This window comes from Halichoeres trimaculatus, unplaced genomic scaffold (genome assembly GCF_033239565.1).
Source record: "Halichoeres trimaculatus isolate MK-OKI-2021-1 unplaced genomic scaffold, fHalTri1.1 fHalTri1_scaffold_6, whole genome shotgun sequence".
In the NCBI taxonomy this organism is placed as follows: domain Eukaryota; kingdom Metazoa; phylum Chordata; class Actinopteri; order Labriformes; family Labridae; genus Halichoeres; species Halichoeres trimaculatus.
The window spans coordinates 1,360,804-1,385,978 of record NW_027437184.1 but is presented as its reverse complement, the minus strand read 5'-3'; the positions used below and the strand labels follow the sequence as shown (position 1 = coordinate 1,385,978).

The following is a 25,175-nucleotide window of genomic DNA, read 5'->3' as shown; positions in this document are numbered from 1 at the left end:
TGTTTGAGAAAGGTGTAACGTCTCAGCAGCAGCCTCCTTCACTCTAGCTGAAGAGGTTCTGCAATCTAGGAGCTGAGATTTCAGTGAAAAACCTGAAAAGTTTATGTTGCTTAAACAGTGAAATCTCAAAAACTGTGTAAGATATCTAAAAGTTACATCACACATAAATAGCTGAAAGATCAGTGAACATTTTAAAGCAAAAATCAAGTCTGTAAGTGGAAGTATGCTGAAGTTACAGCGTCTGAAAGTTGAAGGGAGTTTTAGGTGGAAGAGCTGGAGTTCCCCATTCATTTTAAATGGTGAAATTTTGTGATAAAAAGCTGAATAAATCAGAAAGTTTCAGGGTTAGAGATGAGAAAAGTCATAGTACCCACCTCCAGAAGAAGCTAAATAGTTTAAAATGTGAACAATGAAAATCAGGCAAAGCATTTCAACATAGCGAGCAGTTTCTCACATGATAAGCTTTTTTTTGACAAGATTTATTTCTGCTTCTTTATCGTGACGTGGCAACAACAGCAGCAGCACCCAGAAGGCAATTTGCTGGACCAGCATTCACACTGTTAAGTAAAAAAACAAAACATGAAACGATACGAGGCTACCAGAGAACAACCAACAAACCATTGCTTTGAGTGAGGAAAGCCAGACGATGAAACCCTGCATGACATGTTGGATCTAGTTCAAACATACAGTACGACAAACTTAAAAACTGCTTCTGAGAACGTTACGGTCCAGCAGATACATTTACTCATAGTGGAAAAAACTGCTCTATTCTTCATGTACAACTTGAATCAATCCATGTTTGTTTACATCTATATCTCTTTATGACATACTGCGATATCTTACATTTACATGTATCCTGCGTCTATTACTTCTTCTCTTCTCTCTTGCTTACAATTCTTAAAATCTGACATTCGTTGATTAAATATGCTCAGAAGATGCTGAACAAAACAATCTTTAACATAACGGCCGCCAAAGCAACACAAAGAGACTCTTCCATCCCATGGTCGCCACTCGTGGGTCATAAAATCGTCCGTTTTATATCAATATTAAGCAATATTCATCAGAGGGGTTGAGAAATGACATGCCCGGGAGGCTGAGTGATGGAGGTCGCTGCTGACTGTGTCTTCAAGAGAGCGGCTACTGCAACGTCAATGACAATCTCAGAAGAAGAACAGAAGTGGGGGAGTAGCAGGAGGAGGAGCTGAAGCTGCGACAGTTAGTCGATGTCCATTTCTGGGAGCTTGTTCTCCCCTGGTCCCTGTTCTGTGCCCGCTGACGCAGCTTTGTCCGGGTTACCCTGCTGGTTCTCCTCCTGCCCGTTGACCGGCCCGTTCTCCGTCTTCTCCTCTTTGGGAGGCTCCACCTTGGGCTTGGGTTTGGAGACCACAGGGTTGCAGGCGGAGTAAAGCTCCTGGAAGAGGACACAGGTGGGATTGTGTAAGAGGATGGGTGGATTCAGAGAAGACATGACAGATGATGCACAATGACTCTTTGTTTCATGGTTTCACACTTCTGCTCTTACAGAGTGTGGTTGTGATATTGAAGCTGGCAGTTGTTCTGCTGCTGGCTGTGAAGTTTCAAGATTTTGTTCCTGGTTTAAACAATGACGGGCTGAGACAAAACTCCAGCTTTATCTGATTTATGGTCCTTTATTACACAAGATACACCTACAGCAGTGGTCACCAACCTTTTTGAGCCCAAGATCTCTTTAGTCCATCATGTTTATGTGTTAGAAGCTGTTTTGCTTACCTGCTGAAACTCTTTGGATGTTACAACTTTTTCCTTTTACATTATGAATAAATGGAACTTAAACATGTGTTGTAGTCTGGATCATAGCTACAAACAGCCAGTCTGAGACAGTCAGTAGTAGGGCTGAACAATTAATCAAATTTAAACCGACATCGCAATGTAACAGTGCAATTTTCAAATCGCAGAGTCTGCAATTAAAAAAAGTTTCATGTACATAGACCTGGAAGGGACAAAGTAACTTGTGCTCCTTCTTCCTTAAAACCAGCAAAAGTCAAAATGCTGTTTTTTCTGGCAAAAATATCACACGTCTACAAGGCTTGAAGTTAATTCAATCAGTAAATATTCTTCTGTGATTGTGACAGTTAAATGAAGATATATTATTCCTATCAATTTATGCTTCAATCTATTTCATGTCATCATAACATAAAGGCCTGGCCTTCATACTATAGAATGATATAGAATTATCTATTAATTGTTTTTAGTAAATAATGCAAAAGAACCCCCCCCCAAAAAAAATAAATAAATAAAAAAAATAAAAGATAAAAAAAATAAAATAAAAATTAATTAATAAATAAAATAAAAAATAAAATAAATAAAAATAAATAAATAAAAATAAATAAATAAATGAAAATAAATAAATACATAATAAAATAAAATAAAATAAATAAAATAAAATAAATTGCATGCTAAATCCCAATCGCAATATTGGTCCAAATAAATCGCAATTAAATTATTTTCCAAAATCGTTCAGCCCAAGTCCATAGGGTGGCTGACAATAAGATGACTCCTGTTATTTGAATTGTCTGCATGTGACTGTGTGTCAATCAAATTAATATGGGGATTAATTGAGTAATGAGGAATGTTATTCACAGATTTTTTTCATTAAATATGTTTTTGCCATTACTGCTTTAAATGTCCCATTTTTTAATAATTCAAAGGTTTATCTTATCAATTTTGTCTTAAAAGTTCTGCTCAAAAATAACAGACTGGCTGATGCACATTATGTAAAATAAAACTTTACACTAAAACCACAAACTGGGATTTAATATCTATTTGGGCTGTCATTTTAACGCGTTAATTAGATTAATTAATTACACCGCAAATTAACGCGTTATAAAAATTAACGCAGATTAATCTGGATCCCAAACCCACGGGCCATTCAAAGACGCACTTATTTTCAAATGTCTGGTATTTACAAACCGTCTGTCCTACTTAGAAAAAGTGGTGTCCTCGTCAGATTTTCAAATTTGTGATGGTCCCTGAATGTATCACATGTGACGTCAGCAACATGCTTTAGGGGGGACGCAAGAGTGATACAGTCCAGGTCTCGTTTATCCACACGTCCTTTTTGAAAATCTGCAGAAAATCAACCGTTTGCTCAATTCTGTAAAAAACAGATAAATCTACACTCTTTACTGCTTTAAACAAGCCCTGAATGATCGATATCTGTCCTGTATTCAAATCTAAAGAATTCTTTGAAAATTTGCTTCCATCTTCCTGGTGTCATGTTTCAGCTTGGGGCTGCTCTGCACCAATCAGCAACAGTTTGTGTGTTCAGAGCATGTTAAACTGAGAATACTTCACTTTTCTTTGATCCAAGACTTGAAAAAAGTGTTTTGTACATAGTTCCTCACAGTTTTTAGCCTTTAGCCCTGGTTCTCCTGACCTCATAGAAGTATAGAAGTTCATATTGCAGTGAAAATTGAGTCCACATCAAGTAAAATGTGAACAGAAGCAAAAACCGTCCTAAAAATCAAATCAGCTTATCTTAGGTCCAGGACTGTGTAGATTTTGTAAAGATAGAACCATAAACTTTTTTAATATGTTCCTTATGCCTCAGGGTACCTAAAAATGTGTTGTATATATTCCCACCTAATTTTTAAATGTTTTTTAATGTAATTTTAATGTCCTAGAATTCAAATTCTTTGTTTTGGGACCTTAAGCAGATATGAGATTAAAATGAGATTAATTAGATTAATTAATTACAAATCCCATAATTAATTAGATAATTTTTTTAATCGCCTGACAGCACTTATATCATTACAATTGTAGTTAGTGAACCCCCCCCCCCCGCCCCTGGCCCGCCCTCATTGAGCCACCCCAGTCTGAAAGTCTGGACACGGCCCTGCACAGAGACACACAGTAACAGTGTGATATGAAAGCTGACAGACTTTCAGGTTTGATCCCCAAAAGCTGGATGGAAACTCATCTGTTGATTTTTTTTCTGTCCCAAAGGGAGCAGAAAGGTGACTCCTGTATGAGTGGGAGGAGGATTAAAAATCAGCTGATGTGAAGTACACGCCAGTGTCAGAGCGCAGCACTCATCATTACAGTATCCACAAACTGATTCAGATGGAGGTTAAATTAAATATAACCCACACAGAGTGACACCGAGGGAACTTATGCTGCTAAATCTTATAAATCTGGGCATAGCGTAGAACAGAAGTTTTCTCCATGACTAACGGGAAACTAAAGTTGAGACGTGAATCATTACAGCATAGAAAACACAAGAGGCAGATGATAGCGTGTCTGTAAACTCTGGTAAATGATCGTAGGAAGCGCAGATTTTATTTCCTCAAACAACTTTTCCAGCAATGCTCCACATTTGTCTATAATGTGCGAGCTATGCGGCGGGACTCCATCATACGTGATGAGGAGTGATTCATTTTTCTATTATTTTCAAGATCTACTAGGGAAGCTTCAAAGATTGACCAGTCGATCGTGATCGAAGGGTTGGGGACCTCTGATCTACAGGAAGGGGATCTGTGCTCCTCACATTGTGTGCTCTGAATGTGCTCTCAGTACCTTCGTCTTGGCCTGGATCTCTGAGACCTTGACCACCGGGTCCAGGGTCAGGTCCTGATTGTTCTGCTGGTTCATCTTCCCGTTCATCCACACCATGGCGTCGTTCACCTGCTTGTCCACTCGAGTCACCTCCAGCTCGTCCAGGTGATTGTACAGCTCCTCCTGTCAGCAAACACAGGGAGGTTACAGCCTGTGATGATAAATTTTCCTGGACCTTTTATTGTCTCTGATTATTGTCAATATAATTCTGAGACCAAATAAACCACTAATATAAGATAATGTATCATACTAATACAACACACCCTTTTCAAATACAATAAAACCACATTTTTTTATTATTTTAATCAGAATGTCAATAACTTTCAAATTTCCTAACAAAACAAACAAAGAATAATAAAAATAACATTGACTTTCAGTCTCTGGTGCCAAAAATTGCACAATTACAATTAACTGATTTATCAACTATCATCCCTTCCTTCGAGATGTAACTCGTTAAGTGTCAGATTATAAAATGATGAATCAAAAATACAATCTGAAGATCTGCCTGTGCTGCGTTACCTTTGCTTTGTAAGCCTCGATGATCTTCATGTACATCTGGATTTGTCTGCCCAGCTCCTCGAACGCCTTCGGCCTCTCCACAGACTCAACGTACCTCAGGTAAATCGGCGTGCCCATTTTCTGGAGGCAGAAACGTCACGGTGACGGTGAGAGAAACAGAAAACACAGGACGGTGCAGAGCGAAGTCTGTGCTGAGTTACCTTCAGCTCAAGCCAAGTTAAATTTAAGACTATTTAAGACTTTTTTGAGGCCGTTTAAAATCAAATTTAAGACCAAGTCGACAACGAACCACAATTGAAACAAACAAAACAACAAAATAAAAACACCTCATGATTTACCTGGGTGAGAGGCCATTTTAACCCAATGTTTATTTTAAATAAAAAACATCACTTTTTGCCTTCTTTTTAACCCCATTTTTACAGCTTTATGCCTATTTTGCCCCCATTCATCGTTTTTTGGCCACTGTCAGAAACATTTTTGTAATTTTTACACGTTTTTTGAAATTTTATATCAAATATAATTCCCAATTTTGCTGCTAAAGACTATTTTCCTGAGCTACTTTTGGAATTGTTTTTACAAAATTTCCCCTTTTTTTAAATTTCATACCTATTTTGCACCTATTTATTATCCTTTTTCCACTTTCATACCATTTTTTCCAGTTTTTGCAATTTCATCTTTTTTTTTTACCTTTATTCATACACTTTGTCCTACTTCTGGACCATTTTTATCTTTTTAGGCCTGTTTTTATACCTTTATTCCTATTTTACCCCAATTTACTTTTTTTGATCACTGTCATAAACATTTTTGTAATTTTTACATGTTTTTTGACTTTTAATTTCAAATTTAATTTCCAATTTTGCTGCCATAATCAATTTTCCTAAGCCACTTTTGTATTATTTTTGCCAATTTTTCACCTTTTTTTCCCTCTCCAGGCACTGTAGTTAAAACCAAGACATGCGTCTGCTCTGAAAGATCCTGGTGCAGCCACATCACTGCTTTGTTGGTTCTGCTTTTGTGATTACACGATGTTGCCATGACAATAAATCAGTGAATTATTTTTGAAAAACAGATACACTTTGCTAAATTTTTTTTTAGTTCAATCTAACACAAATCTTATTAATGTGGTTAATTTTTTAAGACTTTTGAAAATTGGATTTAAGACATTTTAATGCCAATTAAGGCCTTATTTTTAGAATTATAAATTCAATGCCTTTTAAGACTTTTCAAGGATCCGCGGGAACCCTGTCTCTGTGCTGAGTTACCTTCAGCTCAGCCAGTTTGTCGATGTAAACTTGTTTCTGTTGGTCCTCGCCGTCTTCGTACAGCCAGTTCTCCGTGTCCTCGAGCTTTAACGAGAACGTGTCACGATCCTGCAAACAGGTTCAGACCCTCAGTTTGTGTGATCGAAAGAAAAGATGTAGTACACGTTCAGAAGCTCAGAGTCATCTTTACTCACAGCCTCAGTCACAAACTTCTCCAAGACGCCGTGGAGTTTGTCTCTCATCTCGTAGACGTACTCCTCCACGTTGTTCTTGGCGTCGTTTCGCTCCTTCTCCAGTTTATCCTGCATGATCATCTTCCCCTGAGAGACACAGGGTTACAGCCCGGTCAGGAGACACAGAGCAACACATGGAGTGAAGAGGGGACATAAGACACTTTGATTCTTTTAATTTCATAAACCTTAAATGTTGAAACTCCCAGACTGTAACTCAGAGCAGCTTTGGAGTTTTATTTCACTAGAAGAAATACTCTGATAACTCTGATACGCTGTGCGACTCGGTGCATTCTGGACATTCCTGGTGAGTTTTAGCGCATTACCTCATTCTCCACGAACATATTTAGCACGTCATTGGACAGCTGCCAGTGCAGACTGCTCTCTATGGGCAGCTCCACCGTCTTCGTTTTCACTTTGGGCTTCTTGGCCTGAGGGGGCTGGTCGTTCTTCTTCTCTTTGTTGGCGTCTTCTGTCGTCTGGAAAGGGGAGAGATGAACATCAGTGGATGCAAACAGCAGCTGAACACCTCTGAGTATACGACTAAGACGCAGCTCCTGCTCAGACTGACTGAAATGTGTGGCCTTTAGATGTACACGTCTTTATCAAACGTTTAAAGATTCGAAACACTTGCTGCTTAATTCCAGGTGAGTTGGTGCGTCTGTGTTAAAGCAGAAAATGATTTGTGTAGATAAATGAAAACAGCATCCTTCAAAGGTTAGGGATCATTTAGTGTGTAACACGCTCTCTTAAAGGTCAGTTTCCTGTGGTTACCTGTGTGCTGGGTGATAAAGCTAAGAGCTGTCCAATGACTGAGGGCGGGGATCGACCTTACAGTAAAAGTTATCGAGTCTATTGAGTTTCCTCTAACAACTGTTGGAGAGGCAGACCCATACTTTCAGTGATTAACAACAAATCACTGTATTTTCATTAGGGATGCATAAAATATCTATCTATAAAATATCAACTATCTAAGGAGAACGGACAAGGAAAACAAGTTTGAAAATAAAAAATCAAGGGAGATATTGAAAATCCAGTTTGCATAATTTTCAGTATGTCCACAATTTGATCATCACAGATGTTTTCAGCACCTTCCTAATTTTTTTCCTGAATTTCCCTTTGGGATAAATAAAAGTATTTTTCATTCATTTCATTTCATTAATTCATTTTCATTTTTTGGTTTAAAAAAATGATATAAAAATGAAGCAACATGGCTAAAACTGATGATTAACCTCCAAAGAATTGTCTTTTTCTGAACTTTTTCTTGATAGTAATGGATGGATACTAATGAATCTTTTTTTTTCTAACCTAAAACTTAACCAAATGTAATTAAAAAAAAAGATACTTCTTAAAATGTTAGCTTATTTTTTAATTTTTTTCAATTTCTTTATTTTATTATTTTATTTTTTTGGTGTTAAATATTTTTATTGAATTTAAATTTCAGATAATATACAGCAAAATACACAAAAACTGAAACAAGAATTTCTTAAAATTTCAGCTTTTTTCAATTTTTTTTTTTTTTTCAATTTTGTTTTTTACTGTTTAATATTTTTGTATTGAATTTTAAGTTTTAGATAACATACAGCAAAATACACAAAAACTGAAACAAAAAATTCTTGAAATTTAGCTTTTTTTCAATTTTTTGAAATTTCAAATTTTTTGATTTTTTTTTCAATTTTGGTTTTTGGTGCTAAACATATTTTTAATTGAATTTTAAGTTTTAGATCACTTACAGTAAAATACACAAAAAAATATTTTTTTGTAACCTGCAATTTTTTAATTCAAAAAGAAAAAAAAGAAAGAAAAATTGCAATATATTTTAAAATTGAATAAGACATCACGAGTACAATTTCATACATTTAAACACCTTCTTTTTTAGATAACTATTCACTCAATTTTAACCATTTTTAAAGTTTTATCCACTTTATGGTCTTATTGTGAAGATAAAGTAGATTTTCCAGGTGAGCTGAGGCAGACGCAGAGCTATTTTTTGAGAAACTTGACTTACTGTAGAAAACTTTGAGGGAGCTTTTAATTTATTTGAGGTTTTATTTAACTTTATCAGCCAGCTGCTGAGCTTGGAGCTGTTTAATAAGCATATTCTTAAAAGCTTTAAAAAAAAAGTTAAGTGTTAGAATTTATATTTTCCCAAATTTTGACGCCAACATTTTCACTTTTGCTGCAAATATCAGCTATAGGCTTCCTTGACTACTGACGACTCAGTAGCAGAATCGATGAGCTCAAGTGTTTTTAAGTTATTTAAACCGTTGTTAACATGAATCAAAGAAGGGTTCAGTTTTTATACTTCTGGAAATTGTTTTTTGATAAACCCACAGGTTCATTTTTCCTGTGTAGAAGCTGAAAGTGTCTTGTTCCTGCACACATTAAGGCTGGCACACGCTACAGGATTCTTCCCTAAGATTGTTCAGGTCGCGTGTGGTAAACCGTGACTTTGGTGTAAACAAACATGGAAGAAGTAATGATGGTCGTTTTCAGCTGAGAAAAGAAAAATGATCATGGAGAAAGTCACACAGACAGCAGGAGCTGAGTCAGCTCGCGTCATGATTGGATTCTGTTTTGGTACGGGTGACGTCACACACTGAGCGTGCTCAGCTGCTCTCAGAGCACCCCACATGACAGGATTTCTACTCACAAATATTAAACATGTTCATTATCCATAACCTCTCTTTCTGAGGCCTTCAGAGCTGATTGGACCGGACCAATTCAGTCTGAACACACCCCACAGGAACATCAGACAATCGGGCTCTGATCGTAAGGAGATCGGGAAGAAAATCAGCTGATTATCCTGTAGTGTGTATCTGCCTTTAGCGGACTTAACATCATCTTTTCTTCCTCACTTAATCAGCGTTCATTACACCAGAAAGGATTTCATGCGTCTCTTTCCCCACGCGCGCAGCGAGTGTGTTTTAATCTATGTACAAAATCAGAAAATGTAGGAGCACGAAGGTGATGGCTTTATCACCCAGCACAAGGTTACCTCCATCTCCTCCGCCTCTGATTTCTTGTCTCCAGCTTCTCCAGTCTGAAGCTTCTGATCCTCCTGGTCCACCTGCATTTTGTTCTGACACACAATAACAGAAGAGAAGACACAGAACAGGCTTTGAAAAATAAAAGCTGAGGCTGATTTTCTCCTAAGACAGATCCAACAGGGTTCGACGTTTGGTCACTGGAAATGACGACGTGACGGGGTCAGCTCGATGAACAGTCAGGGGTTCAAATGAAACAAAACAGGAACAAAATAATAATAATATCAATTCTTATTCTTGGTATATGATCCCTGTGTTTAAAATATGTAATGGGTGAAATAAAATGTTAGAGTGAACCACAGGTGATAAAAGGAAAAGGTGTGTGTTGGACAGAGGAAGTTTTTCACATTTTTTTCCTGGTTGAAACCAATTTTTTCTTCATTTTTTTATTTTTCTTGCACTGTTTTTTTGCCTTTCTTTGTGAATAACTGGACTGTTTTCTCACAGACTTTCAGGGCAGGAAGATCGAGGCGCACTGACGGACTTTGTTTGGGGTTAAAAGGACTTAAACACGGGTTTATGTTTTGAAGGAAATTTCAGTTTATCTAGAAAATCGTGCAGGTTCAATTTTGAACAGTACTCTTCGTTTTTTTTTTCATCGAGACGGCAATCGAAAACTTTTTGGTTTGTTGGGATTCTGTTTAAAACATTTCTTTACAGAGAGTCAGGAGAATAAATATCTGTCTTTGTTTGTTGAATCTGATTTTCTTAAACTATCAAATCGACTAACGCGGTGTCTGTCAGAGTCTGAGCGTTAAATCAGGACCTGGACATCGACAGGACAGGGCTTATCATGATGGTCTCATCATGGACGATGGTCCCTGACTGGGTTTGATGCTCAGGTGTGAAGCTGGATGATCTCAATCACAAAGGAGAGAAACGTTAACGCAGGACTCTGGGAGAAAAAGGTTTGAAAGTGGAGCAGGAAGGAGGAAAACCTGCAGCCCCCTGAAGCAGACTGGAGCCTGTTACGGCAGGATCTCTGAATTCCTGAACCGTGACAGGACCGGGTGTTAAAAACAGGAAGGTGTGGCCTGACTGAGTCTGAGAAACAAAGATCTGAAGCGAACATGATTCCCTCTCACACAGTGTAAACACACACACCTCCTCCTCCTTCTGGTCCGTCTCCATCGGCTCCTCTCCCTCGGCTGTTTTTAAAACCTCCACCAATGAGGCGCTGGAGACGCTGAAGGCGCCGTGAACGTTGACCCGCACTTTCACCTTCACCTTGGCGCTCTCTCCAGACGCCTGAGGAACCACGTTCTTGATCAGGAACTGACCTGTGGGGGGGGCAGAGGAGACACAGAGGAGCTGACATGAATCAAACCTCCTTCAGGATCAGCTGAGTCCTGGGGGAGAGAAAAAAGCATCTCTGTGTTTCTGAACACGCCATGATCAGACTATCACCGTCGACATGCTCTGACAATCGACTCCATGACTCCAGAAATCTTGTGACTCAAAGCTGGTTGATGAATTTCCACATGCTCAGAAAGGTTGAAATGATTCACTCTGAGGAGAAGCTGCAAACACTCAAACCGGGAGACGAATCAAACACGCAGAGTTATAAATTAACCGTCCTCCAGGGGGATAAAAATAGCTCTCAGTGGACGTCATGATTTTATAAGCTGAAGGTTAAATTAGAGAGTTAATCACTGAAATTAGAGGAGGGATATCAGAGTAAAAACTCTTCCACAGGCTGTGACGGCTGGTGGTGGTGGTGGTGGTGGTGTACCTATAGTGGTGCTGGGGTAGGGCAGCTCCTTGGGGTTGTTGTAGTATGCTTCGAGAGTGAAGGGCTCTTTCCTGAAGAAGGTCAAAACTTTGGAGAAAGGAGCAGCGTGGTTCTTTGGGAACACCTCACAGTCACTGAAAAACACAAACCAGCAGAAATTAAAACTCATGTGCGTAAAACAAAAATGAGGAAACAGAGAAAGAAATGATCATGCTAACTATTAGCTCCCCTGCATTGTTAGCTGTGACTGTGTAACCTACTAACCTCACTAACTAAGGCATTTCATAAATAACTAGAAAAACAATTTCTAAAACGTTGTGCTGTGAATGCAGAATGCTGGAGCAGCTTGCGCTGAAATGCTAACACAGAATGCTAAATTAGCCTTCCATGAACTCTTGGATGATAGGAAATGAATGGATGAATTAATGAAATGGATAAATGAATTTAAAGTTGAAATGGCTGCATCCATTAAAACTAGGGCTGTCATTTTAACGCGTTAATTAGATTAATTAATTACACCGCATACTAACGCGTTACAAAAATTAACGCAGATTAATCTGGATCCCAAACCCGCGGGGCGTTCAAAGATGCACTTATTTTTAAATGTGTGGCATTTACAAACCATGTGTCCTACTTGGAAAAAGTGGTGTTCTCGTCAGATTTTCAAATTTCCGACGGTCCCTGAATGTATCACACGTGAAAAAAAACGGAGGGAGGGAAGCGAGAGTGATTTGTGACTGCCTTCCACATCGCGTTTATTCGCACGTCCTTTTTGAAAATCTGCAGAAAATCAACCGTTTGCTCAATTCTGTAAAAAACAGATAATTCTTCACTCTTTACTGCTTTAAACAAGCCCTGAATGATCGATATTTGTCCTGTATTTAAATCTAAAGAATTCTTTGAATATTTCCCTCCATCTTCCTGGTGTCATGTTTCAGCTTGGGGCTGCTCTGCACCAATCAGCAACAGTTTGTGTGTTCAGAGCATGTTAAACTGAGAATACTTCACTTTTCTTTGATCCAAGACTTGAATTAAGTGTTTTGTCCATAGTTCCTCACAGTTTTTAGCCTTTAGCCCTGGTTCTCCTGACCTCATAGAAGTATAGAAGTTCATATTGCAGTGAAAATCAAGTCAACATTGAGTAAAAGCAAAAACCGTCCTAAAAATCAAATCAGCTTATCTTAAGTGCAGGACTGTGTAGTTTTTGTGAAGATAGAACCATAAAACTTTTTTCATGTGTTCCTTATGCATCAGGGCACCTAAACATGTGCTGTATATATTCCCACCTTATTTTTAAATGTCTTTTAATGTAATTTTAATGTCCTGGAATTCAAATTCTTAATTTTGAGACCTTAAGCAGATATGAGATTAAAATACGATTAATTAGATTAATTAATTACAAATCCTGCAATTAATTAGATTATTTTTTTTAATCACCTGACAGCACTAATTCAAACATTAAAGGAATTAATTAAATTTTAAAGAAAATTTCAGGAAATAATGACCTGGCTGAGGGGGAATGGAAGTCTGATCTCTGAAATGCTGTTAAAGTGTCATACTGTGTGTCCTGTGTGTAGGGATGGGAACCTTTCACATATGAAACGACACAGTACCGATGCCTGGTACCTGGCAAACGATACCGGTACTCAATGGTACCAATTTTTGGTACTTTTGTGTATAAATGTGGTAAAAAATATCAATTTATTTGATAATACAATCAATATTCTTTTCAAATTAACATATGTTCTTTAATATATAACCTTGTAATGCTGTGTTCATGTCCAGCATGGAAAATGATGAAGTTAAAGTGTCATACTGTTTGTAAGTTTTTGATGAATGGAAGTCTGATCTCTGAAATGCTGTTAGAGTGTCCTACTGTGTGTCCTGTGAGTGAGTTTTTAATCATGTTAGCCTGTCAGCTGAGGCTCATCTGAAGCTACAGTGAGTATGCATTCCTGCATTCACAGCAGTTATCAATGCTTTAAAGCAGTGAGTCTCAAAGTGGGGTCTGCAGAATAATTTCAGCACATCAATGAAAAGCACATCAACAAACTGGAATCTCTTTCACCAATAAATCAGATGTTTTTTTTCTAATACTGCATCTAGGGATGGGTACCAAAATAGGTACTTTCATAGGTACCAATCAAATTCTGTCAAAAGTACCAGGTACCGGGTACTGTAAAATCAAAAGGTACCATGTTTGGGTACCTAAATGCATCCTTGTGACTGTGAGGGGGTGGGAGAGTAGGAGATTTTCTATACTGGACACGAACACAGCATTACAAAGGTATATATTGAAGAATAAATATGATAAATTGAAAAGAATTTAGATTTTATTATTAAACAAATTTATATTTTTTACCACATAAACACACAAAAGTACCGAAAATTAGTACCATTGAGTACCGGTACCGATTGCCAGATACCAAGAATCGGTGCGGTATCGTTTCAAATGTGAAAGGTACCCATCTCTAACTGCAGCCCAATTTAGTTTAGAGCCATGAGATCAATTCTCATATGATCTTGACATGTTTATCACTTCATAATGTGCAACGACAGAAAAAATCTCAAAACAAAAACCACCTTAGTGCAGTGGCGTGCAACAGCTATCAAAAGATAGACCAGACTTCCCAAACAGAACAGGTAACGGAGGTCCTTGTGTCACACACGCTAAGATAAGTGTTGCTCGAGCCCTCTACAGATCTATTTGTGCAAAATGCATCAGCAGGTGAATTGTCCTCTGGTCTAGGGAGCTTAATCTGCTCACACACTGCTTCGTACGCCACCGTCAAAAAGCTCAACGAGGCTAAGGGTTTGTTTAAAGTGAGGCTGAGATTGTTAATTATCTGACAAAGCTTTAAACTGGCCCAAATTCAGAGATGATTTAGAGAAAAGTAGAAGCAGCTAGCAGAGATATGAGATTCCCAAACGGACTCTGGGTGTGTGCAGGTGTGGCAGGTAATCCTGCAGGTACAGGTAAACGTCTGCAGCAGACGGGAGTGGTACCAACAAAACAACACTCCCAATGAGACGTCTGAAGCTTATTTTGATGAGGTTTAAAACCAGTCTCAGTGTCTCAGGGAGTCGCTGTTCCCTTGTGAGGAACAAACGTTTATCTCAGCATCATCTCCTGTCTCTGTTGGTGTGAGAAACCGTACCTCAGCCCTTCCTCGGCGGCTGAGTTCCACTTCAGGGAGATGGGGAAAGGGACGACGTCTGTGATGGAGAACTCTCTGACTTTGAACGCTGGTGACAGGATGGCACACTGAGGAGGAGACGACACCAGATCATTACACCAGTTAGAAAAGCTCAGAGCAAGAGATTCAGCTTCATACTTAATAAAACAATCCTAAAACCCAAAAGAACAACAACAGGGATGAGAAAACATTTGGCATTTTAATCATCATTCATCAGAAAAGAGACACAGCTTTCAGAAAGCACAGCCCCGTGTTTTAACACTAATCCTTGAAGCATCTCCTCCCACTTCCCCAGCACAGCTGCCAGAGAGCGTCTGCTGTGAGTCACTGACGGACCAGAGCTGAGAGTCCTGCCAGGTGAGTCCTGCCAGGTGAGTCCTGCCAGGTGAGTCCTGCCAGGTGAGTCCTACCTGCAGAGCGCAGCCTCTGGCCACGGCCTCGTCTGCGTTCAGGGTGGTGTTCAGCTCTTTGCCGAAGAATTTGCTGATTCTCTCTTTAATGGCCGGTATCCTGGATGCACCGCCGACGATCTCCACTGCGTAGATGTCCTCTTTTTTCAGCTCTGGAGACAGAAACAGGAGTGTCAGGGAATTCACAGCGCTGCTTTCTATAACTCTGATTGTACACTGCAAAAAAACTGAAATCTTACCAAGTGTTTTTGTCTTATTTTCAGTAGAAAATGTCTTTTAGACTTAATCTGAGCCACATTCACCTGAGCAGTCCAGAAAAATGTCTGATTTCAAAATATTTAAAGAGAAAAATGAGCTCTGAATTGCTGTAACGAGTAAAAAAAAAAAAAAATCAGCAAATGGAACAAGAGAAAAGTTACTTGTATAAGGACATTATTCTAATTTTAAGCTGATTTTGGAGCAAATTTTTCTTATTTCATTGGCAGATTTATGTTCGAGTAATTCAGTAATTTAGTCGTTAAATATAAGTTTGATTGAGTTTGGTACTTTTTAATAGAAACAGTACGTATTTATTTATTATCTATCTAGGGGCAATGTTTTTGTACTTTTGCTGAATCTTGCACAAGCGTCATATTTATTTCCCTGGTTTATTTATCGTATCTTATTAGCTGACGTACTTTCATAATGGTACGGCCACACCGAAAGCGAATTTGCGTCAAGATTACATACAAAGTCAATGCAAAGACACGTTTGGACGCCGATTCACCCCGAATGGCGCATTGGACGTGTTTGCACTGAGCGTTTGGGGCGTCAGAGGCCTAAACGCTTGAGTTGAAAATATTAAACTTTCAACGCGAATTCGCGTGAAGGCTGTGCCGCGGTCGCCAATCAGCGATGACATTCCCCCACGACGTCATTGATTTGATGACGTTGGGGGGGAACCGCCGCCTGCTCTGACTCCAACTCCACTGGAGGATGGAGGAGAAAACAATCTGTGCGGTGTGTCATCATCCAGAGTTATACGATGCTACGTGTGTACTCTACAGAGAGCAGAAAAAAAGAGCAGGCTTTGACACGGGTCATCGCTGAGTCCGACTGTGTTTTCCTCAGTGGAGTTTTGAGCCTGATAGAGAGGAGGAAGGAGCGGGGCAGGGGCAGAGCCAGGGAAAAGATGGAAGTTCTCTGTGCTCCTCTCTTTCCTCCATCCCTTCATTATCCCCAGGGAGACCTCTGGGAACATGGGTCGGGGGTTCAGGGGGGTGGAGGATGAGGTCTCAGGGAACAGCCAGGCAGGGCCAGTGGAGGTGGATTACCAGGGAGAGGCAGCAGGCCTTGATGGTGATCAAAGCTCACACACTCTCCTGTCATGATGAAACCACAGCTCATTGTTTTTCAGATGCTCTTTGGGCTTTCTGTCTTTAAATGAACGAGCTCTCTACTCCGCCTGCACAGAGACGCACGTCAGCCCCTCAGCTTGGCAAAAAAGTCCAGCGTCCAGACTCAGGCGTTACAGTTGTGACGCGCGTTTAAATTTGCGTCCGGTGTGGCCGCAGCATTAGACCGTTAAAATATCAGGATTTTTTTTTTTTTAATCTTTTTTATGAATAGTCTTTATTGTTAGGGTGTAAAGTATTGAATCTTGAATTTATTTTACTTGTTACAGCAATTAAGATCTCACTTAATCTTTAAATAACTTACAACAACATTTTTTGGACTGACCAGTTAAATGTGGCTCACATCGAGTATAATAAGACAAAAACACTTGATAAGATTTCAGTTTTTGCAGCGTAAACACTGAAAGAAAACACATGAACACACAGCTGTCTCACAGTAAAGCAGCACATGCATGACGACATGTCACCCAGCAGCACTGAACACCTCACTGCTGTTTGTTTGTGTCGTCGTCTTTACTAAAAGCAGCAGGTGATGGCAGAGAGATAAAGCGAGCCAGGGAAGCAGCTGTGCAGCCTGAGGGAAGCTCACATGACCACGTCTCTGTGTGAGCACACGCGTGCTGATGAGAAACAGCCCAGCTGCGTATGAGGTCACTTTACTCACTGGCTTGCTCCATTACACTGCGCAGAGGAGCCTCCACTTTGGCCAGCAGCGCCGCGCACATCTCTTCAAACTGACCTCTGGGGACACACGGTTAAAGATTATTAACACACTTACACTTTGGCAATTCCCCAGATAATCAAGTCTTTACAAAACAACAGGCTTTGTCTCCTTCGTTTCCTTAATTAAATCTGTCTTACCTGTTCAGTTTACTGGAGACGTCGATGTCATTCATGAAGCACTCGATGTTGAGAGGCAGGTCTGAGGAGTTCGCACTCATCAGCTTCTTCAGCTTCTCACACTCCTGGTAGAGTCGGACGAGCGCTCTGGGTTTGGACTTGACGTCCAGCTTGTACTTCTTTGCAAACTCTTCACAGAAGTGACGGACCAGGATGTCGTCAAAGTCTTTCCCGCCGAGCTCTGAGTCGAACGCTGAGGCGAGGATCTGACAGAGGAGGAGGAGAAAACATTTTACGTTTTATGTTCAAACCATGTAAGAAAGCTTCTTCAGCTCAGTCAGATATCAAAGTGTATATTTTAAAAAGCCAAAAGTCTGCGTATGTGCATTTGTTTCACAGTCTGTTCATTTAAACAGGAGGAAAAATCAACCCTTAGGACAAAACAGCCGCCTGAAAAGATCCTGTCTGACACATTTCCCCCTCCTCAGTGTCTCTTTTCAAACACACAAATTATTCATCACCCACCTTCAGCTTCCCCTTGTTGAAGGCACAAACTGACACCTGGTAACCTGAGTGGCCCAGGTCTACGAACACCACGGTCCTGGGCTTCTCTTCTGGGGCCGGCAGGTCCTGTTTGTAGATGCCGTACGCGAGAGTCACTGCGGGAAGCGAGCATTACCTGGTGTTAGCATGCGTACAGGTGTGTGTGCAACAGAAAAGAGTCACCCAGAGACTTCAGAAACTTAAATTAGGCTAATCTTTAGTCTGTTTCTGCTCCACACCTCATGAGAAAGTCTAAAGTGAAAATATACTGTAGCTCTGCTGTGTCATATTTTCAGAGATTTACAGCTCTGGCGTGCCTCAACACCGGGTACCTCTGCTCAGCTATGACTCACAGGCTACATTTTGTCATATACTTGGCAAGTAGAGGACGACTAAGCACTTTCTCATAGCTGGTCTGACAGGGGCAACTGCTCCAGGAAGTAAAGAAAATATAAATCTGACAAAACGGCTCGTTTTAGGAAGCACATTACAGCAGAAAGACTAAAACAGAGCACACTGTGTTTGGACGCACCTGCAGTGGTGTCGTTCATTAGCCGTAAACAGTTGAGGCCGGCGATCTGAGCTGCATCCATAACAGACCTCCTCTCTGTGTCAGTGAAGTAGCTCGGGACCTTCAAGGGAAAATGGTAAAATCTTTATGACATTTGAAACTAAATCTAAAACCAACTTCACAATAAACACAAATGGAAAAAAAAACCCAAACGCAAAAATCACTTTATTAAGTCTTTTAGTGAAATGTGTGGGTCTTTGTCTTTCCTCCCAGCCCACAAAATGTGATATTTAATGACCAAACCTGTTCTTAGTAGAGCTTGTGAATGTAAAATCCTGACCTAAAACCAGCTGTTTGGATTTGGGGATTTGCCGACGTCAGCGATTCCCTTTTTTGACCAATCAGGAGCAAGTCTGACCTGATTGGTCCACCAAAGCAGAGTTGAAGAGCCATCACTGCTCTGTTTTTGTCTATAAACAGCCACATAGTTCCATGCTCAAGCTTCCCATCTCAGAAGAAGACAGACTAAGTGTCTAGAGTTCATTTATCAGGAAATGTTCCAGCTACACTCAGTAAAACTGAGCATGTGTGTGCTAGTCACTTCACGGCCGACTGCTTTTCCAACTTTGGACAGTCCAACAGAGGGCTAGCCAATAGACTGGTCCTGAATCCAGGCGCATTACCAACCATCCTCCAACAAACCTGGGACCCTGGAAATGTGAGTATTTTAAATGCTGTGTGCTGTGGAGCAGATGGAAGAGCTTTTCCTCAGTGTCCCCCCTGTCTCTGTGTTAGCTTCAGGATGCTAACTTTAGCTGCAGTTAGCCTGTTGTTTTAGCCTGTAATGTTACGGTAAACCAGCTTCTCTGTTTTCTAAACATTGTGCACTCGGAGCTCGTGGCGCCGCTCTCAGTGACGTGGAAGAGCGGGGCGGTATCAGCGGTGGCTCATTTACATATGAAGGCCACGCCCACTAAATCAGAGCGTTCTGAACAGAGGGGCTATGAGAGCCTGGAAACAATGCTGCTGTGCTTGATTTATTGGCTTTTTGGACCAAAACATGTTACTAACATTTCATGAAGACATCAATGATCCAGATTAAACTGCAGGAAAGGAGCAGGACGTGGGACCTTTAATATAGTCCCAGCTGCAACTACAACAATGTTTTTTGGTTCCCCTATCGTGATTGGGTGGTATTACAGCGAGAGTTACTCAGGAAATTACTTTGAAAAAATAGTGTTATAATTCATTTTAAGATTTTGGACTATTTACAATCAAACTAACATGTGTTAACATTTTTTAAGACTTTAAAGTAAATCAAAGACCTTTTAAGGCCTTCATAAATTCAAAGCCTTTTAAGACTTTTTAAGGATCAGCCTGCCTTTATGTGTTTAGGATCACAGGGTTGAATGATACGGATGATATTTTACTGGAACCCAAACATAAATAAAACTTTAGACCAGGACATTAATAAAGATGAAAATAAACCCCCTGCATCACAAGACGTCTGGATAATGTTTCCATGTCACTTTCTCCAGGAGCCAAAACAAATCATCTCCTTGTGGAAAAGCTCAGGAGCTAAATTTAGCGGCTGGTCGCGGTAATAATAATAACATGTTATCTGTCCCTAAGGCAGATGCAAACTGTAGATTTAAGCACAGGGAGAGCAGAAGCCTCTGTGTTAATGTGTGTGTGTGTGTGTGAGATCTGTGGTGTTACGTAACAGATGCTGAATTCAAACACTGAGCACAGCATGAGAGACTGTCACACACACGCAGACACACACACACACACGTCCCACTCTTCACCCCACAAGGTGCAGCAGAGGAAATAAGGCTTTCAGAGCAGACATCTGGTGAAGTGCTGGGAGCTGAAATGTCACATGGTGCTGATGCATTTGGCACCAGAGCAGCTTAAACAAGGATTTTTTTTCCCTTTTACCCTGAAATGAAGATTTTAACTGCTCCACTCTGAACATCAGTATGTAAATCTGTGTTTCTGAACACACTCTCTGCCTCTTTCCTCCAGGATTAGTGGCCGTTTCCACAAAGAGCTCTGACTGGGTGATGACAAATCTACCCAAATGGGTTTCTGCACGCACTGCTGGAGCTGTTAAACCGCTGCACCTGTCTGCGCGCTCGCTTACCGAGATGACGCAGTCTGCCACGGGTTTCTTCAGCGCACTTTCAGCAGTCTCCTTCAGCTTGGTCAGCAGCATGCCGGTGACCTGCTCGATGCTGAACACCCGCTCCTCCTCCATGTACATCACCTAGAGAGGACAGAAATAAGATAAAGAGCTTAGGCTTCTGAACAGCTTTACAATTAGCTGGATCAAATATTCAGAAAAGCAACATCACACATGGAGATGAAGCTGCAGAAAGTTTAATATACGCAGTGAGGAAACTGTTGAAGGATTCTGCAGACAACAGCAGGTTGATTTAATTCACTCTGAGTTTCTTGTTTGCTTCATTTTGTCTTCAGGACTTAGTTTAATTATCTCCACTGGGACAAAAACACGCCTGGCTGGGTTTTCTGTGTTTGTGAGCGAGCCAAGCTTTGAGTACTTTCAAAGAACTCTGGGTATGTTTCCTTCCTCAGACACCGTCCAGGGTTATTGGAGCTCTAACACAGCAGAGACAACGTTTTATTAATCTTACTTTGATACCAGTGGATCCAGACGACATCTGTGCCAGGTCGTACACCAAGTTGGTCTTGGCCGCCTGGATGTACGGGTCTGAAAAGGCCCGGCCATGGAACCGCTTGAAGCCTTGCACTGTGTTTCTGCAGTTGGTCACCACCTGGACAAAGGGCAAAGGAGAGGAGATAAAACTGCTGTTTGTGTTTATTGTCATGAGGCCTTTGACACGGTGACCAGACTGGTTTTACCTGGCTCTTTGCTGCTGCTCCTATTGATCGATTTCTTGGTCCAAATGATACAAATGACCTGGAGACACCAGAAGAGAAAGAGGAGTAACAGAAGCAGGTTCAGCAGGTTTGTTTGTGGGCATCTCAAACAAAAACACTTTGAGGAGTATAAAACATATTTATTTCTCAATATATAAACTTGCAATGCTGCGTTCATGTCCAGTAGGAAAAAAATATAGATACAGCAATATATCGTGATTCTTTGACCTTTTGTAAAAATATCAAAAATTCTTAATATCTGTATTTTTGTTAAATCAAAAATTCTTATTTAAGGTGAGCTGGAAGAACAATACGTCTGCTGCACCTCCACTGCAGTAGATGGCGCCAAAGAGCTACTCCGCTGTTCGTTGCCCATAAACTGTATAGTAAATACAATCTCAAAGTATCTTCAAAATATTTTTTTACTAAACTTGATGATGTGGGTTTTGAAGCTGTAAATATCAATGTTTTCTCTCTTATCTTGAGTCAGTTAGTTTAAAAGCATTTTTAGTTTAATTTTAAAGTGTAGTAGAGCAATAAAATAATAATCAGAAATGTTTTTTGGAGCAATAGTTTAATGTCACAGTAGTTATAAACTAAACTAATAAGTTCTTGTACTTATGTGAGTTAGAAATAAATTGTGTCTGCATTTATTAAGACTGCATAATTTTTAAAAAATTATCATGCAATGTTTTTATTTCCTGTGATGTAATTAGCAATATTTCAAAAGTTTCCTGCTTCGCTCTGTTCAGCTGAACTCTCCCTGAAATGGTGGAAACAGACCATCTCTCTCTGCCTCTGTGAAGGTTGTTCACGTTAGCAAAGAGTCTCAATCATGATGATTTCTATTAATTACTGATATTGATTAGGGCTGAACAATTAATCGAATTTAAACCAGCATCACAATGTAACACGGTGCAATTTTTAAATCACAGAGTCTACAATTTAAAAAAAAAAAAGTTTAAAAATAGTTTCAGGTACACAAACGTTCAGTCTATTTTATTTCATCATAACATGTAGGCCTAGCCTTCATATAGAATGATATAGAATGATTTTATTAATTGTTTTAGAAAATAATGCAAAAGATCCCCCCCCCCCCCAACAAAAAAAATTAAAAAATAAAAATAAAAAAAAATATTAAATTCAATTAAATTAAATTAAATAAATAAAATGCAATGCAAATTGCAATCACAATATTGGTCCAAAAAAATCGCAATCAGATTATTTTCCAAAAATCGTTCAGCCCTATTGATCTATAATATTTCCTGCATGTGTTTTTTCTAACATCAGGTCAGAGTTTTTTTATAACCAGCTCCTCCTCCTCCACATTAGTTTTCCCCTGCAAACAAATACTCTAACAGGGATATTTATTAAATATGTGAACATGCTGCGCCCCTCCAGCCTGAGTGTGAGAGCCAGCGGCACAGCAGGAGCGCGCTCATTCAGGCTGAGCAGACGCACAGAGGCTCACAGAGTTTTGTTGGCTTAAATAATCTTTTGCCAGAGATGTGAATCAATGACAAGTCATGTTTAGAGACATTTCTAGAATAAGCATAACATATCCCATCCGCCCTACAACTTTAAGAGGTACAGGCACATATTGGGATGGCGATACTGAAACAATATTTTTTTCGGCCCTAAATGTCCCCAAATCCTGTCTGAAGTTTTCTGATACTATTTGTATGAGCAGTGAGATGGCAGAACACAGGAACAATTAGAAAAACTAGAAAATAATTTATTGGGAGACAACTGAGAGAAAAAAGAGAGAAAATATTTCTTAAGCATTATTCAAGACAGCTGTAGGCAAGCTTACAGCAAAAAGGCAAAATTATCACCTTTTAAATCCTAATGACTGATTTTAAGATTATAATCCAAATTCCACAATTCTGAAAAACACTCCTGTCAAAACATTAAAGGAAAACAAAGCTGATATTAAATATTTTATTTGACCAGCGAGCAACTATTAATGAATGGGGCAAAAGCAGAAAGTGTCTCTTCTCTTGTCCACTGATTTATCAGGATATAAAGCTATTTTCAATTATGAATTGTTTGTTACAAGTTACTTCATGACCTTTCAACAAGTTTAAGGTGATGCTATTTGTTCATTTCCCAACACAAGTCAACAAATAATGGAAAAAATAAGACACTTCTTGTAAGAGAAGAAATAAACATGTTCAACAGCGTAAAAAAATAAATAAAAATAAAATAAAATATTATTATTTAAGTTAATTTAACATTTTGTGAGTGAAGAGACAGATAGAAATATAATAAGACTTTTTTTCTTTCTGCTCCTTTTTTTCATTTTTATATTGTACATCTATTTTTTGTACATCTATTTTTTTAATTTCAACATGAATGAAACACAGACCAACTAAACTATTTTTTAAAATAACTAACTTGTAATAGATAGGATAAAAATCATTTTCCATCAGCATCACTGTGATTGTATCAATTTCAAAACTAGCTGTTGCACAATTTGTACATTTGATCTTTCTTAATAAATTCAAACTTTACACGTTTGACTTGCTTAGCACGTTTAATAATAGCTTAATAAATGGTTATCTAAATCAACTTTGTATGCTGAGATTGTGGTAATCTTGAAGATAAGACCATCTGGTTACATCTCAAAACACCTCTTTAAATAAATACAAACATCTTCTACTAATAACATAACGTTTAATTATATAGTAATAAGCAACCCTATTCTCATACTACGTATAAAAGTCCACGCAGACCCATGAATAATTTTTAAGTGATGAAAATAGTGATGAAAGTGATTAAATATCTTGTGATACCCTGAAGATTTAAGCTAAGTAACAGCCAGGTACAAAGTGTGCCGCGCCAGGACATACACATAAACTGCAGTGACACAACTTCATCTGAAACAGATAATTTATCAAAGATAAATTTGATTTTTATGTTTTAATCCAAGCATTACAGATTTTAAAGCGATTTGTTTCACTATTCTGGGCTTTAAACTTGCTAGAATATTCTAACAGGCATTTGGCTGATGTCGTCATCGTACAGCATATAACGTAAAGCGCTTGGATTGACACGAGGGGTACACCGGAGGGGCGGAGCTTCTACCTTCACGAGACCAACAGTGCTAAGAACATGGAGGGGGCAACACCGCCCGCTCGTGCACGCCTGACAACTACAACCCAACTCTACACCGTACTGTGCCGTTATGATAAACGGGGCTTAGCTTACAGTTAGCTCCATATGAGTGAGCTGACATATATATGAAGATTTTAAAGTTATTAAACGTTCTCAGTGAAAACATAAAGAAACTTACACTAATTTTACGAACCAAAAATCATTCAGTGTAACATAACCCAAGATAAGACACAGAGGTACAAGTTTAGCTAACACAAGTTAGCTGGGCAGTAACGCTGCGTTCACGTGCACTACCCTGACACCGGCGTTGCAACAATCGTTAGGAGCAAACAGGCAAAACTCTCCTTTTCATATATTCTTTAAAATGATTCGTAAATATTAAGATACTCACGGTGTGCTTCTGTCGCTGTACTCGTTAGCGACTGTCTCGATTCCTCCGGCTCGGGCTACAGCTACATAGCAGCTTTGAAAGCCCAAGTCAAATCCCACCACTGACATCTTCAATGCCTTTTAGCAACAACGTTTTCCTCAGCTTCACTAACAGAAATAAACAAACGCGCAGCTACGTTTTCAAGATGCTAAAAAGTCAAGTGAAGTAGTTACAACCCGCTGTATGTGGTTAGACTAGTTCCAGTCATAATCCTCACACCGCTGATTATTGCCGGTGCCTCTGATCTGTGCTGGCAGCCTGCAGCAGCAAGGTGGTTTTACATGACATCTCGCGGAGTTATCGCGAGATCTACAGTGTTCTAGATTTCTCTGGACCTTTCTAAAAGCATGTGAGCTGTTTCTGGGCTCATGGAGAAATATCATGAAGTTTCTGTCAATTTTAGACAAAATCGGGGTTTACTTTAAATCCTGGAACTATCAAACGTT

The 25,175-nt window shown here is 39.4% G+C and overlaps 1 protein-coding gene across 1 annotated transcript; it reads right to left on the bottom strand.

Moving 5' to 3' along the window:
- Window positions 1-469: 469 nt before the first annotated feature.
- Window positions 470-25,010, bottom strand: hspa4a (heat shock protein 4a). The gene is made up of 19 exons (XM_074672205.1): window positions 24,691-25,010; window positions 21,165-21,222; window positions 20,936-21,076; window positions 20,425-20,547; window positions 18,300-18,399; window positions 17,750-17,883; window positions 17,246-17,490; window positions 17,049-17,125; window positions 14,991-15,142; window positions 14,542-14,648; window positions 11,384-11,517; window positions 10,756-10,931; window positions 9,603-9,686; window positions 6,931-7,083; window positions 6,569-6,694; window positions 6,375-6,482; window positions 5,113-5,232; window positions 4,555-4,716; window positions 470-1,411 (listed from the first exon to the last, which is right to left on the bottom strand). The coding sequence occupies exons 1-19, from the start codon at window positions 24,795-24,797 to the stop codon at window positions 1,217-1,219; spliced, it is 2,502 nt and encodes an 833-aa protein (XP_074528306.1). The 5' UTR covers window positions 24,798-25,010; the 3' UTR covers window positions 470-1,216.
- Window positions 25,011-25,175: the final 165 nt, after the last annotated feature.

Coding starts and splice junctions, on each gene's coding strand:
- hspa4a (XM_074672205.1), bottom strand. CDS start 24,797: ATGTCAGTGGTGGGATTTGACTTGGGCTTTCAAAGCTGCTATGTAGCT. Junction 21,077..21,164: donor GAGCAGCAGCAAAGAGCCAG/GTAAAACCAGTC, acceptor CCCTTTGTCCAG/GTGGTGACCAACTGCAGAAA. Junction 11,518..14,541: donor GCCGCCGAGGAAGGGCTGAG/GTACGGTTTCTC, acceptor TGTGTTTTTCAG/TGACTGTGAGGTGTTCCCAA.